Source organism: Bubalus kerabau, chromosome 5 (genome assembly GCF_029407905.1).
Source record: "Bubalus kerabau isolate K-KA32 ecotype Philippines breed swamp buffalo chromosome 5, PCC_UOA_SB_1v2, whole genome shotgun sequence".
NCBI lineage: Eukaryota > Metazoa > Chordata > Mammalia > Artiodactyla > Bovidae > Bubalus > Bubalus kerabau.
In genome coordinates, this window is record NC_073628.1 from 25918873 (window position 1) to 25931559 (window position 12687).

Genomic DNA, 12687 nt, shown 5'->3' on the forward strand with positions numbered 1-12687 from the left:
GAGGGAGAGGGTGGGAAGATTTGGGAGAATGGCATTGAAACATGTAAAATATCATGTATGAAATGAGTTGCCAGTCCAGGTTCGATGCACGATACTGGATGCTTGGGGCTGGTGCACTGGGACGACCCAGAGGGATGGAATGGGGAGGGAGGAGGGAGGAGGGTTCAGGATGGGGAACACATGTATACCTGTGGCAGATTCATTTTGATATTTGGCAAAACTAATACAGTTATGTAAAGTTTAAAAATAAAATAAAATTAAAAAAAAAAAATAAAAGACTGATGCTGAAGCTCCATTCTTTAGCCACCTGCTGCAAACAGCTGACTCACTGGAAAAGACCCTGATGCTGGGAAGGACTGAGGGCAGGAGGACAAGGGGGCCACAGAGGATGAGATGGTTGAATGGCATCACAGACTCAATGGACATGAGTTTGCGCAAACTCCAAGTGATAGTGAAGGACAGGGAAACTTGGCATGCTGCAGTCCATGGGGTCCCTAAGAGTCAACATGACTGAGTGACTGAACAACAGCAACAACAGATGGAATATGGAACACGAAGATTACTGAATCCATTATGACTTTATTCATAATACACCCTTTTATTTTGCATTATGAATTTCTGCTTGTGGTTCTGATACATTTATAAATTTTTATTTTATCATAATCTCTATAATTCATGTGCATTATTTATGTGTATGTATGTGTTAACATATTTAGCATTGTTATGATACACAGAGTCACTCATAATTCCTGTGCTCCAACAGACCCAACTCCCTTCCATAAGAGACACTGTTTTCCTCAATAAAAAGTAACTGCAGCTGGCTTCCCTGGGTTGAGAAAGGACCAAGAGGGGAAAAGGACTTCCTCTCAAGGACATGAATCATATCCAAGGCAAACAAAGGCCCCCTGCTCTGAATTTTCATGTTGCCATTATTCCTCCACTTCTTGACATGTTTGTTCCCGGGAACTTGTATAAGGCAAGGGAAAGAGAGGGAAGGGAGCAGCACTGGAGGCCGTTCTGGATGCACAGACAGAAATTGGTTCTTGGTTGGACTTGTAGGTGCTACTGAGTAATGAACAGGAGATCAAGGTGACAGTTTCTGGAGCAGGATTCCACCATCCAGTCCTCCTGTGTCCATGCTCCACACAGAGAGCACCGAGGACAGGCTAGGGGACTAGACCTGGGGACAGAGAAGGGGACAGGACACAACGGCAGGGAGTGAGGAGGCCTGACAGCGAAGGGCCTGGAAATGGCCCCAGTGTCACCAGAGGGGCCTGGGGAGGGAGCGGGTCTGATTACGGAAGGCTGGAGAGGGCGTCTGTCCTGAATGATGCTGAGGTTGTGTCCAGAACCAAACACACAGGCACGGGCTCAGCCTTCACGTCGGTGTCCAGCCATCAGTCCTGGAACTAACAGGCTGTCCTTATACCAAGAATGACACACAGTCTCAGTATTCTATCTCTTGAGCATTTATTAGATCTGCTTCCTTCTGAGGACAGAGAACTCTCTAGGTCAGTGTCCCTGCCCTTGGGGACTCAAAGCCCCTTCTCCTGAGAAGAGAGAGAGGCAGCTCAGTACTTGTCAGGCAGGCCAGCAGGTCTGAAGTGGTTGGGGTCTTTGCCGCTCCGGCCCCATTCGTTGGCAAACTGGTCAGCCTTCGAGTCCTCCCGTACCTGGTCCCTGGTCATACCCTTAAGCAGAGGGTCTGTGATTCCCTGAATAGTCTCTCTGGCGTTACTGGAAAGGAAGAGGGCAGGGAGGGGATTAATTCAGGACTATGAGCCACAGGCCCACCCTCCCCATCTCTCCTCTTTCCAAGGGATCAATGACTCGGAGAGGAGCCAGGGAAAGAGGGACAACAACCCTGAGGCTCCGTGGGCTCAGAACACCTCAGCCCTGTGCTGGGTGAACAGCACCCATAGGGGAAGGGTGGAGAGTCGCCTGTCCCACCAAGTTGCTCTGCTCTTCACCCTTCAGACCTCACAGTGGGCACAGAGCAGGAGGGTGGGTAAGAGGAGGAGGGCACACAGACTACAGGAAAGTTCTCCAAGGCTTGGCCCTTCCAGGTTGTCCTAGGCAGCCAAGCTCTGCTCACCCATCCCTGCATCCCCAGGGACCCTGGTACCTGATCACTTTAGCAGCCCAGGCGCCCCCCGGTCCCCTTTGGGCAGCGTCATAGTTTCCGCGGGCGTGGAAGTATTTGTCTGCACCCTTGTAGTTGGCTTCTTTCATGTCAGAGTAGGCTTTCCACATGTCTTTAGCCCCTGGAAGGAAAAGAAAATGATGAGATGAATGTGATCATGTTTTGGTGAAAGAGAAATAAATCATTTCCTCCCACTGATTTTAGGTTTCAGCCTTCGACCAAGCCCTTGGAGATTATTTTATTGGCTTGAAATGAATACTTCTTTACTTCTCACTTACTTCCCTGATCTGAAGTTGTGAGTATCACACTTGGTACAAGGTTTATTCTGTTTGATTTCATTCTAAGTCTGTTGGAACTTTGTTTCTGGAGGTGTGTGATGTGTGTGAAGAAGAGGTTAATGCTCTTTCTTTAAGGGATGTTTGCTTATACAATGAACCTCCACCTGGAAAGATGCAGGAGAGGCTCTGACCAGAGCTTGAGAAGAAGGACGATACTGAGAAAGGCTGTGGATATAGGATACTCCCAGCCTGGTCAAGGGGAGAAATCCAGCCCTGGGGACTAACTCGGGCCTGAGTCCATCTGAATACTCAGGGCATGTTTGCACATGGGCACCCGTCAGAATTAAATCAGCAGGTGATAAAGGTGAGCTCCCTAAGAGGGCTTTGAAGAAACAGGGTAATCAGATGCAGAAAAAGGGCAACTGACCCATCAGCTCTAAAGTTCAGTGTCCTCTCCAGTAAAATGCAGGAGTAATGCCTCCCTAGGGTGGTTATGCAGAAGAACTGAGGAAATACTGGTTGAGTTTATAGAACATTGTAGGTGCTCACTATACTATCACCTCTCTGGTCCTCAGAAGAATAAGGCAAAAAATAAATAAATAAAGGAACTAAAGCAGGATGAAGATCAGGGAGGATGGGCAGAAAACCCAACCTAGATAGGATAAAATGGCAAAGGTTTAAAAGATTAGCTCATTAGGGAAAAGAGGAAAATATAACATGGATTATAATCATAGTTCATGTAATATCTCTGTGAGATAACTTATCTTTAAGTGTTAGCTATATCAGATGTTCAGAAAAATAGTTTTGTTGAAAAAGTGAAGTCGCTCTCCGTGTCCAATTCTTTGAGACCCCATGGACTGTAGCCCACCAGGCTCCTCCATCCACGGGATTTTCCAGGTAAAAGTACTGTAGTGAATTGCCATTTCCTTCTCCAGGGGATCTTCTCGACCAAGGGATCGAACGTGGGTCTCCCTAATTGTAGACAGACACTTTACCGTCTGAGCCACCAGGGATGTTCCTAGTTTTGTTGAGGACTATGATATTCTTACTATAGGTATTCACCCTGAGTTACAGATTTAAATAGTTCCCTGGAGTCTGCTGCTGCTGCTGCTGCTGCTGCTAAGTCGCTTCAGTCCTGTCCGACTCTGTGTGACCCCATAGACGGCAGCCCACCAGGCTGCCCTGTCCCTGGGATTCTCCAGGCAAGAACACTGGAGTGGGTTGCCATTTCCTTCTCCAATGCATGAAAGAGAAAAGTCAAAGTGAGGTCGCTCAGTCGTGTCCAACTCTTAGCGACCTCATGGACTGCAGCCCACCAGGCTCCTCCATCCATGGGATTTTCCAGGCAAGAGTACTGGAGTGGGGTGCCATTGCCTTCTCTGCCCTGGAGTCTAGAGTTGCTGAATAAGTGCTTCCAAATGCACGACATATTTGTCCCTTGGGTGCAAAACCAGGTAGCATTCTCAGTATTTACTGTGCACAAAATCAAGTGGGGTGCTCAATAATGCACGGATTTGCAGAGAGCCCCTGTGATTCACGAAAGGGACCATGTGTGGATCCAGGCACCTGCATTCCACAAAGCCCCCCAGACCACGGGTGATTCTCATGCAAGTCATCCTAGAGTGCCCCTTGAACAGCACTGAGCTAAGAGATGAAAAGATCCTTTTATCTGGGTCTGTGTGAATTCAGATGGAATTAAGAACAAACTCTTAAAACAATTATTCAGCAATTATCACAGAAAAATAATAACACCAAATAGGTTTGGGAAATAAATTACGACAGATTTGCTCTGGCTAGTGAGGTCTATGTCTCCTGCTATAGGATTCTCGCCAGGTCTCAGCCTCAGCAGAACCATCATCAAGGAAACTCATGCTGCCATTTACTGTGCGGAGGGGAACTCTATCGGGTTTCCTTCCAAAGGAAGCAACCCCCACTCTCTGCCATCTGCTCAGATAAAGACCAGGACGCGTGTTCACAGACCCCTCACCCTCCACGTGTACTCTTGTCTGGGAGGCAGTAGAAGGGCCAAGGTTAACAGCAAGGTCTCAGGATGCTGGGTTCAATCCTGCTCTGCTGGGGGATGTTGGACCCTATCTTAATCTCTTGGGGCAGCAGGTTCTCTGATAAGGGGTAATGGTCCCTACGCTGCAGGACTCAAGGATTAAACCCTGAGGGGGAAAACGAGTCGATTCCTGCACATAAAGCTCTTAGACAGTCCTGCTGCTGCTGCTGCTAAAAAATCAGGTATTTTAGTTACAAGTATTCAGCGGTTGCACCCACTTCTTTGCACAGGAGACTTGGAAATGAGCCATCTCTAGTTGCCCACGAGAGGGCAGCAGAGGCTTACTGGTATTTTGGGAACATGTACCCCACCCCACCCCAGATGTCTTCCTCACTCCAGCTGAAAGTACAGACTCAAACTTTATATGACCTCTGGCTTGGGGATCCCCCAACAGAGTCCAAAGCTGGCCAGAAAAGCCTCGGGAAGTGCTACCATGAAATCTAAGCTCCTTTTCTGCCCACCTGTGGCCTTTGCCCTGTGGGGATGTGTTCTCTACTCAGGTCAATCCTGGGGAAGCAGACACAGCCTCCCCTGGCCCATCCTTTGGTCCTTACCTTGACCAGCTTCCTTGAGGAATGTCCCCCATCCCTGGCTGCTGACGCCCAGGATCAGGAAGCAGAAAATGATGCCCGTGGAAAGGTTCATCCTGCAACAGAGAGATGAGTGGACTCAACCAAGAACTACAGGTCTTAGGGCTGAGTTGTAATGTGGATACACTCTTACATTCCAAGCATAAACCCCTCTGAATTTTATCTCAGTAGACAGACGATAGGTTGTAACACAGAGGATCCAGCTCTTATTTCCATATGAAATCTTGGAATCCCAATGATTTCCTGTGGGAAGGATTGCAACAGGCTTTTAGCATAAACCACTTTCCAGTCCAGTCATCCTCTATCAGCCCTGAGACCCAGCTGCACTGCAAGTTTCCCAAAGGCAAGAGGAGTGTGTTCATGCTGCCTCTCTGTGATATGAGAGGAGGTGAACAAGGCACAGGTGTCTGTGGCCCGTGTGCTCACCCCATCGCTGCCTGCACAGAAGACACAGACAAGGAGAGCCCTACTCCCTGAAGTGCTCAATCTGGTGGATTCTAATGGTCAGAACAGTAGATTCAGGAAGGAAGCAGAGAGCTGGGCTGCAGCACAAGAATGCTGCTGAAGAGAAAGTCTCCGAAGAGGAAAAGTGTTGGAGAGTTCTAGCTCCTCACCTGTGGCCGTGCCCTCCTGCTGAGGCTCCTGGTGAAGCTGAGCTGCCTGTGCTGCCTGCCTGGGAAACGGGGCCGGTGCTTTATATACTGACACTGGCCACTGGAGCAAATCAGAAATGGGGTGGAAGCAAAAAAAAGAAATAAGGAAAGAAATTTTGGGAAATCCCTCCTGACCAGAACACAGCATTCAAAACAGCAGTGTTATTCTTCACTCACATCGAATTTTCCTAGATTGTGCAATTTGCAGTTTTCAGAATGTAGCAGGTTGTACCTTTTCTTTCCATTTCAAGTCTCACTCCAGTGGCAAACGTGTTTTCATCCCCCACAGTAGTGTATTGACATTTGCTGTGAAGGATGTGTGTGCTTAGGTACTCAGTTGTATCCAACTCTTTGGGACCCCATGGACTGTAACCCACCAGGCTCCTCTCTCCATGGGACTCTCCAGGCAAGAATACTGGAGTGGATAGCCATTGCCTTCTCCAGAGGAGCTTCTTGACCCAGGGTTCGAACCAACCGGGTCTCTTGTACTGCAAGTGGAATCTTTACCATCTGAATCACCTGGAAATTCCAAAGATTAACATTAAGAAAAGAGAGTTGAGTAAAGAATGTGAGCATACAGGGCAAATGGAACAGCTGAACGGGTCCATTACAAGAACAGCTCAGGATGAAGCTGGGACCTCACGCTACAGCAGCAGGAAAGGAAGGAGATAGAAACTCAGGAAAATCAAACTTCCAGCACCCACATGGGGTGGATTCAGCACTGGAAAAGGGAGTCTTCCAGCTTCAAGTGTATTCATGATCAGATGCTGTTGATGGTCATAACAGTAGGTCTTATTGGGAGGTCATTATAATCCCAAGAAGGATGAACTATAGTGTAGAAATCTGCTGTGATCCTGTATAGAAATGAACAGGAAAAGTCCAGATGTCTGTTAAATTATCAGGATAGAAGGTTCAGGAAGGATACAGAGAAAGCTGATTTATGACAAGAATGCTGGAGTGTATGATGTCAGAGAATAGCTGTATCAATCAGAAAAGCAGGACTGAGCTTTATTCTGTGAGTTCAGGAAGATAATCTTGGGATGAGATTTCATGCAGGTGCTCTCACAGGGATGGCGTCTCTGGAACTCCTTGCCCCATCTCTGCCTCTTCATCCTAAAGGGAAATTTCAAAGGTCACTGGATTTCCCAGAGGAGGAGGGATGATGCATGTGTAATATGTCAGAGATGGTGAGGACCCAGAGGACATGGAACTGCTCTTCCTGATGGCGGGTCCCTGGGCTGGAAGCCTGAGGACGGCAGGAGGGCAAATAAGGCCCAGCCCAGGAGCACCACCTCAGGATTCTTGCCTGGAGTGTTCACAGGAGAGCAGGAATGTGAGCTGTGCATTGGAGACACAGGGAAGTGATCTCCAAGACAGATGCAAGCAAATCACAGAGACTTGCCCACTGAGACGAGGGGAGATGGTAAATTAGAGTCTGGAAGGATCTGGGACTTGTGCTCAAGTAGTAATCCCAAGAAGAAGGAGGGCGAAGCATTTCCAATTTGTTACAAGACTCAGGGAAATATGAGCAGGACGTTAGAAAGAAGAGCGCTGGCCCAGGAGGAAGCACACCAGGTGAGGCTGACACTGTGGTCTGGGAACCACGGTCTTAGATGTATTGTTGGTGTTTAGTCAACAAGTTTGTGTCCGACTCTTTAGTGACTCCATGGGCTGTAGCCCCTCAGGCTCCTCTGTCTGTGGGATTTTCCAGGGACTGGAGTGCGTGGACATTTCCTTTTCCAAGGGATCTTCCTGACTCAGGGATCGAACCCACATCTCCTGGATTGCAGGCGGATTCTTTACCACTGAGCCACCTGAGACACCCTGTTTTAGAGTAGAGCCTCTCAGAAATAGGATGATGCCTCTTTCTGGGTCTGAGACATATTTTATTTCCTATAGGTGAACATGTAGGTGAACATGTAGGGCGGATAACTGTCTAAAGGATTGCTCTGTTTGCTTTTTATGCAAGGCAAAGCTTAGCAATATTTAAATATTCACAACAGAACTTATACTCCTTGGGAAAGCTGGGTGCACTGTGGTTCGGGTAGTCTAGGTCCCTGAGCTGGCTTAGCTGACTTGGTCCCAGGAGTAGACATGGTGGGGAGAGGGGATGCTGTCAACCATCTGTAGTCATCAGCCCTGGACGTGCCCTGGGGCAACTCCACAGAGGCGGGCTATGATGTCCACATCTCTTCTTCTCCTACCTTCCTCGGGGCAGAAATCATGGGCCAGTGATCACATTCTTTTGCAACTCTGACTGTGTTTGGAGCCATTCCATACTGGAATTCCACTTCCCACTCTCTGGCATCATTCCAGTCATTCCTTATCTGATAAAATTATTAGAGACAAAGCAAACAATTTCTAGACACCAAGTCAGGCATTGCAAGTGCTCTTCCTTGTTACTGAAGGCACTCAGTCTTACTGGAAGGAACAGCCAGTCTTGCAGGGCCATGCTTAGAACAATAGACAACAGGGGGGGTCAGCTCTTTTCACTTGTTTGTCCCGCAAAGAAAACCATCCTGTCATGGTGATTTCAGAATCCTCAGGCCTTAAGGGATTTCCCAGGAGTCTCCATGTGAAGCTGTGTCCTGGTTTGCAAGATGGTCTCTGTTAGTGTCTGTTGCCTCCGATTAATAGTTAATAGTGAGTGACAATTAGCAAATTGTTTTATTTTTGAAAAAGACCTGGTTTATATAATAAATTAGAAGGTACCCCTCCCCTAATAGCCATGTGTGATAAGACTACTAAGTGGTTTAAGAGAACTTCATTTTCTGTTCTAATTAAGAGATGAGAAGAACACCAAAGCTTTGCAACAAAAAACAAAACCCCACAGGATAACCTGATCGTGAATAACACTTGTGGCCTAGGTCCCAAGGTTTATGATATAGAAACAACAGCTATATTTGTTGCAGCTGCAGAAGAGAGGATAGTCTCTCCTCACACTGGCAGTGGGGAGGACGTGTACCTTCTCTAAAGCCAAACCCTGGAATTCTACTAGATAGCATCCAGAGACAGAGAGATAGACAGGCCTCTGAAGTTCACAGTTTACCAAAAGGAAAAGAAACACAGCTTTAGCACCAGAAAGGCTGGCTTCCCTCCTCTTCATCCTACAGTACACCAAGGAGATTAAAAGAAAATAGCACTCAAGAAATTATTAATGCCCTGCACATTGTTGAATATGTAGCTTCTTTTTTTTTTTTCCCCTCAAAAAAAGAAAAGACACGTGAGGGTTGGAATTGACACATCAGAAAAGGAAACGTACTGCACAGCTGCTCTGAGCTTCCTGAGGATCTCTGTTATCTGGTAGAGGGAAGCAGCTCCATGATTCTGAGGTGACCTGCTAGGAGGGGGTCATCTCTGCTCTGGGGGGCTCCTCACTCTGCCCCTGGTCCAAGAGTGTAGGAAAACAGCCTCCACTGACTGCTGGTGTCATAAGGAAAGACCGACTTCCTAGAATCGCACACAAATCTGACGCCAGTCACTCCAAACCTGGAAACAACCATCTAAGAGACCAGATCCACCACGTTTCTCCTCTCAGCAAACTGCTGGCAACTCACACGGAGGACAACACCCACAGTTCATGCGTGTACACCCAGTACTTCTGGCAGAAGCCACAACAGTCAACACCAACAACAGCTACAACACAGCACAACATGAAATCTTTGCAATGACTCTAGTATCTCTCAGCATAAAAGGCCTTCAGCAGCATTATTCTGAACTTGTTAAACCAGTTCACAGAGGTAGACTCTCCACACAGACCCAAGTGAGTGAGATTTATCTGAATTCCTCTTTCCTGGTTCAAAGGTAAACTTAATATGGAGCCTCAGATCTCCGTTTAATCAACTCACGGTGGCACATCATTTGCTAATTTAGATGAAGGAACAGCCTCAAACTTTTTAAGTAAGCACCTTTTTGTTGTTGTTGTTGTAAAGAACATAGATGTCTTTAGGAAGTTAGTTAAGTATTAAATAAGCAAAAGTGGCTATCACAGCTCTCTTCTCCCCAGTGTCCCCTACTAAGGCCTAGTGGTTCTCCAGGAGAGTCTGCTAAAATCTCAGGGGACAGTTAATAGTATGTTACACAGGATGATGTAGAAAACTAATCAAGAGTAGAGATGTACAGCTCATTTTAAAGAAGTAGACTAACTTGATTCTAAAGTAAGAGATGGGTAATACAGGAAAACAATAGTCCCATTTCACCTCTAAAGGTGCAAACAATTCAAACAGAGCATAGTATTACCAAACCAAAGAGAGCATTAAAAATCCCTCATAACCGAGTGAGGTTTCCTCTTGGAATGCAAGAATTGGTCAACATTATGACTACAATTAATGTAATTCATCACATTATTAGCTAAAGGAGAAAAATAATATTATCTTGATTGATCAAAAAAGGAGGGTTTGATAATGCTGAAGTTATGTTTCTTTTAAAAAATCCTTTAAGGATCATAAGAGACTACTGTCAGCAATTATATGCCAATAAAATGGACAACTGGGAAGAAATGGAAAAGTTCTTAGAGAAGTACAACTTTCCAAAACTGAACCAGGAAGAAATACAAAATCTTAACAGACCCATCACAAGCACGGAAATTGAAAGAGTAATCAGAAATCTTCCAGCAAACAAAAGCCCAGGTCCAGATGGCTTCACAGCTGAATTCTACCAAAAATTTAGAGAAGACCTAACACCTATCCTGGTCAAACTTGTCCAGAAAATTGCAGAGGAAGGTGAACTTCCAAACTCATTCTATGAGGCCACCATCACCCTCATACCAACACCAGACAAAGATGCCACAAGAAAAGAAAACTACAGGCCAATATCACTGATGAACATAGATGCAAAAATCCTTAACAAAATTCTAGCAATCAGAATCCAACAACACATTAAAAAGATCGTACATCACGAGCAAGTGGACTTTATCCCAGGGATGAAAGGATTCTTCAATATTCGCAAATCAATCAATGTAATACATCACATTAACAAATTGAAAAATAAAAACCATATGATTATCTCAATAGATGCAGAGAAAGCCTTTGACAAAATTCAACATCCATTTATGATAAAAAAAAAAACCCCTCCAGCAGCAGGAATATAAGGAACATATCTCAACATAATAAAAGCTATTTATGACAAACCCACAGCAAACATTATCCTCAATGGAGAAAAATTGAAAGCATTTGCCCTAAAGTCAGGAACAAGACAAGGGTGCCCACTCTCACCACTGCTATTCAACATAGTTTTGGAAGTTTTGGCCACAGCAATCAGAGCAGAAAAAGAAACAAAACAAATCCAGATTGGAAAAGAAGAAGTAAAACTCTCACTGTTTGCAGATGACATGATCCTCTACATAGAAAACACCAGAAAATTATTAGAGCTAATCAATGAATATAGTAAAGTTGCAGGATGTAAAATTAACACAGAGATATTCCTTGCAATCCTATACACTAATGATGAGAAAACAGAAAGAGAAATTAAGAAAACAATTCCATTCACTATTGCAATGAAAGAATAAAATACTTAGGAATAAATCTCCCTAAGGAAACAAAAGACCTATATATAGAAAACTATAAAACTATATATAGTTACTGGTGAAAGAAATCAAAGAGGATGCAAATAGATGGAGAAATATACCGTGTTTGTGGATCAGAAGACTCAATATAGTGAAAATGAGTCTACTACCCAAAGCAATCTATAGATTCAATGCAATCCCTATCAAGCTACCAACGGTATTTTTCAGAGAACTAGAATAAATAATTTCACAATTTGTATGGAAATACGAAAAACTTCAAATAGCCAAAGCAATCTTGAGAAAGAAGAATGGAACTGGAGGAATCAACCTGCCTGATTTCAGGCTCTACTACGAAGCCACAGTCATCAAGACAGTATGGTACTGGCACAAAGACAGAAATATAGATCAGTGGAACAAAATAGAAAGCCCAGAGATAAATACACGCATCCATGGACACCTTATCTTCAACAAAGGAGGCAAGAATATACAATGGAGAAAAGACAATCTCTTTAGCAAGCAGTGCTGGGAAAACTCATCAATCATTTGTAAAAGAAATGGAACAACAGACTGGTTCCAAAGAGGAAAAGGAGTTTGTCAAGGCTGTATATTCTCACCCTGTTTATTTAACTTATATGCAGAGTACATCATGAGAAACACTGGCCTGGAAGAAACACAAACTGGAATCAAGATTGCCAGGAGAAATATCAATAACCTCAGATATGCAGATGACACCACCCTTATGGCAGAAAGTGAAGAGGAACTCAAAAGCCTCTTGATGAAAGTGAAAGTGGAGAGTGAAAAAGTTGGCCTAAAGCTCAACATTCAGAAAACTAAGATCATGGCATCCAGTCCCACCACTTCATGGGAAATAGATGGGGAAACAGGGGAAACAGTGGAAACAGTGTCAGACTTTATTTTCTGGGCTCCTAAATCACTACAGATGGTGACTACAGCCATTAAATTAAAAGACGCTTACTCCTTGGAAGGAAAGTTATGACCAACCTAGATAGCATATTCAAAAGCAGAGACATTACTTTGCCAAAAAAGGTCTGTCTAGTCAAGGCTATGGTTTTTCCAGTGGTCATGTATGGATGTGAGAGTTGGACTGTGAAGAAGGCTGAGCACCGAAGAATTGATGCTTCTGAACTGTGGTGTTGGAGAAGACCCTTGAGAGTCCCTTGGACTGCAAGGAGATCCAGCCAGTCCATTCTGAAGGAGATCAGCCCTGGGATTTCTTTGGAAGCAATGATGCTAAAGCTGAAACTCCAGTACTTGGGCCACCTCATGCGAAGAGTTGACTCATTGGAAAAGACTCTGATGCTGGGAGTGATTGGGGGCAGGAGGAGAAGGGGACGACAGAGGATGAGATGGCTGGATGGCATCACTGACTCGATGGACGTGAGTCTGAGTGAACTCCGGGAGTTGGTGATGGACAGGGAGGCCTGGTGTGGTGCGATT

The 12687-nt window shown here is 45.2% G+C and overlaps 1 protein-coding gene across 2 annotated transcripts; it reads right to left on the reverse strand.

The window, feature by feature from the left end:
• Positions 1–1472: 1472 nt before the first annotated feature.
• On the reverse strand, positions 1473–5144 carry LOC129652563 (serum amyloid A-3 protein). Of its 2 annotated transcripts, none has more exons than XM_055581292.1 (3): positions 5038–5144; positions 2126–2264; positions 1473–1737 (listed from the first exon to the last, which is right to left on the reverse strand). In XM_055581292.1, exons 1-3 carry the CDS (start codon positions 5126–5128, stop codon positions 1572–1574), a joined length of 396 nt encoding a protein of 131 aa, XP_055437267.1. In that variant the 5' UTR covers positions 5129–5144; the 3' UTR covers positions 1473–1571. The 2 variants fall into 2 exon arrangements, with proteins under 2 accessions (XP_055437267.1, XP_055437268.1); XM_055581293.1 differs by lacking the exon at positions 5038–5144 and adding an exon at positions 2422–2782.
• Between the last annotated feature and the right edge of the window lie 7543 nt (positions 5145–12687).

What these genes read in the sequence shown, in the direction of transcription:
- LOC129652563 (XM_055581292.1), bottom strand. Translation starts at nt 5,128, where the DNA reads ATGAACCTTTCCACGGGCATCATTTTCTGCTTCCTGATCCTGGGCGTC. An exon ending in CCTCAAGGAAGCTGGTCAAG is followed by an intron (nt 2,265 to 5,037) that starts GTAAGGACCAAA and finishes TTTTCCTTCCAG; the next exon opens with GGGCTAAAGACATGTGGAAA. An exon ending in TGGGCTGCTAAAGTGATCAG is followed by an intron (nt 1,738 to 2,125) that starts GTACCAGGGTCC and finishes CTTCCTTTCCAG; the next exon opens with TAACGCCAGAGAGACTATTC.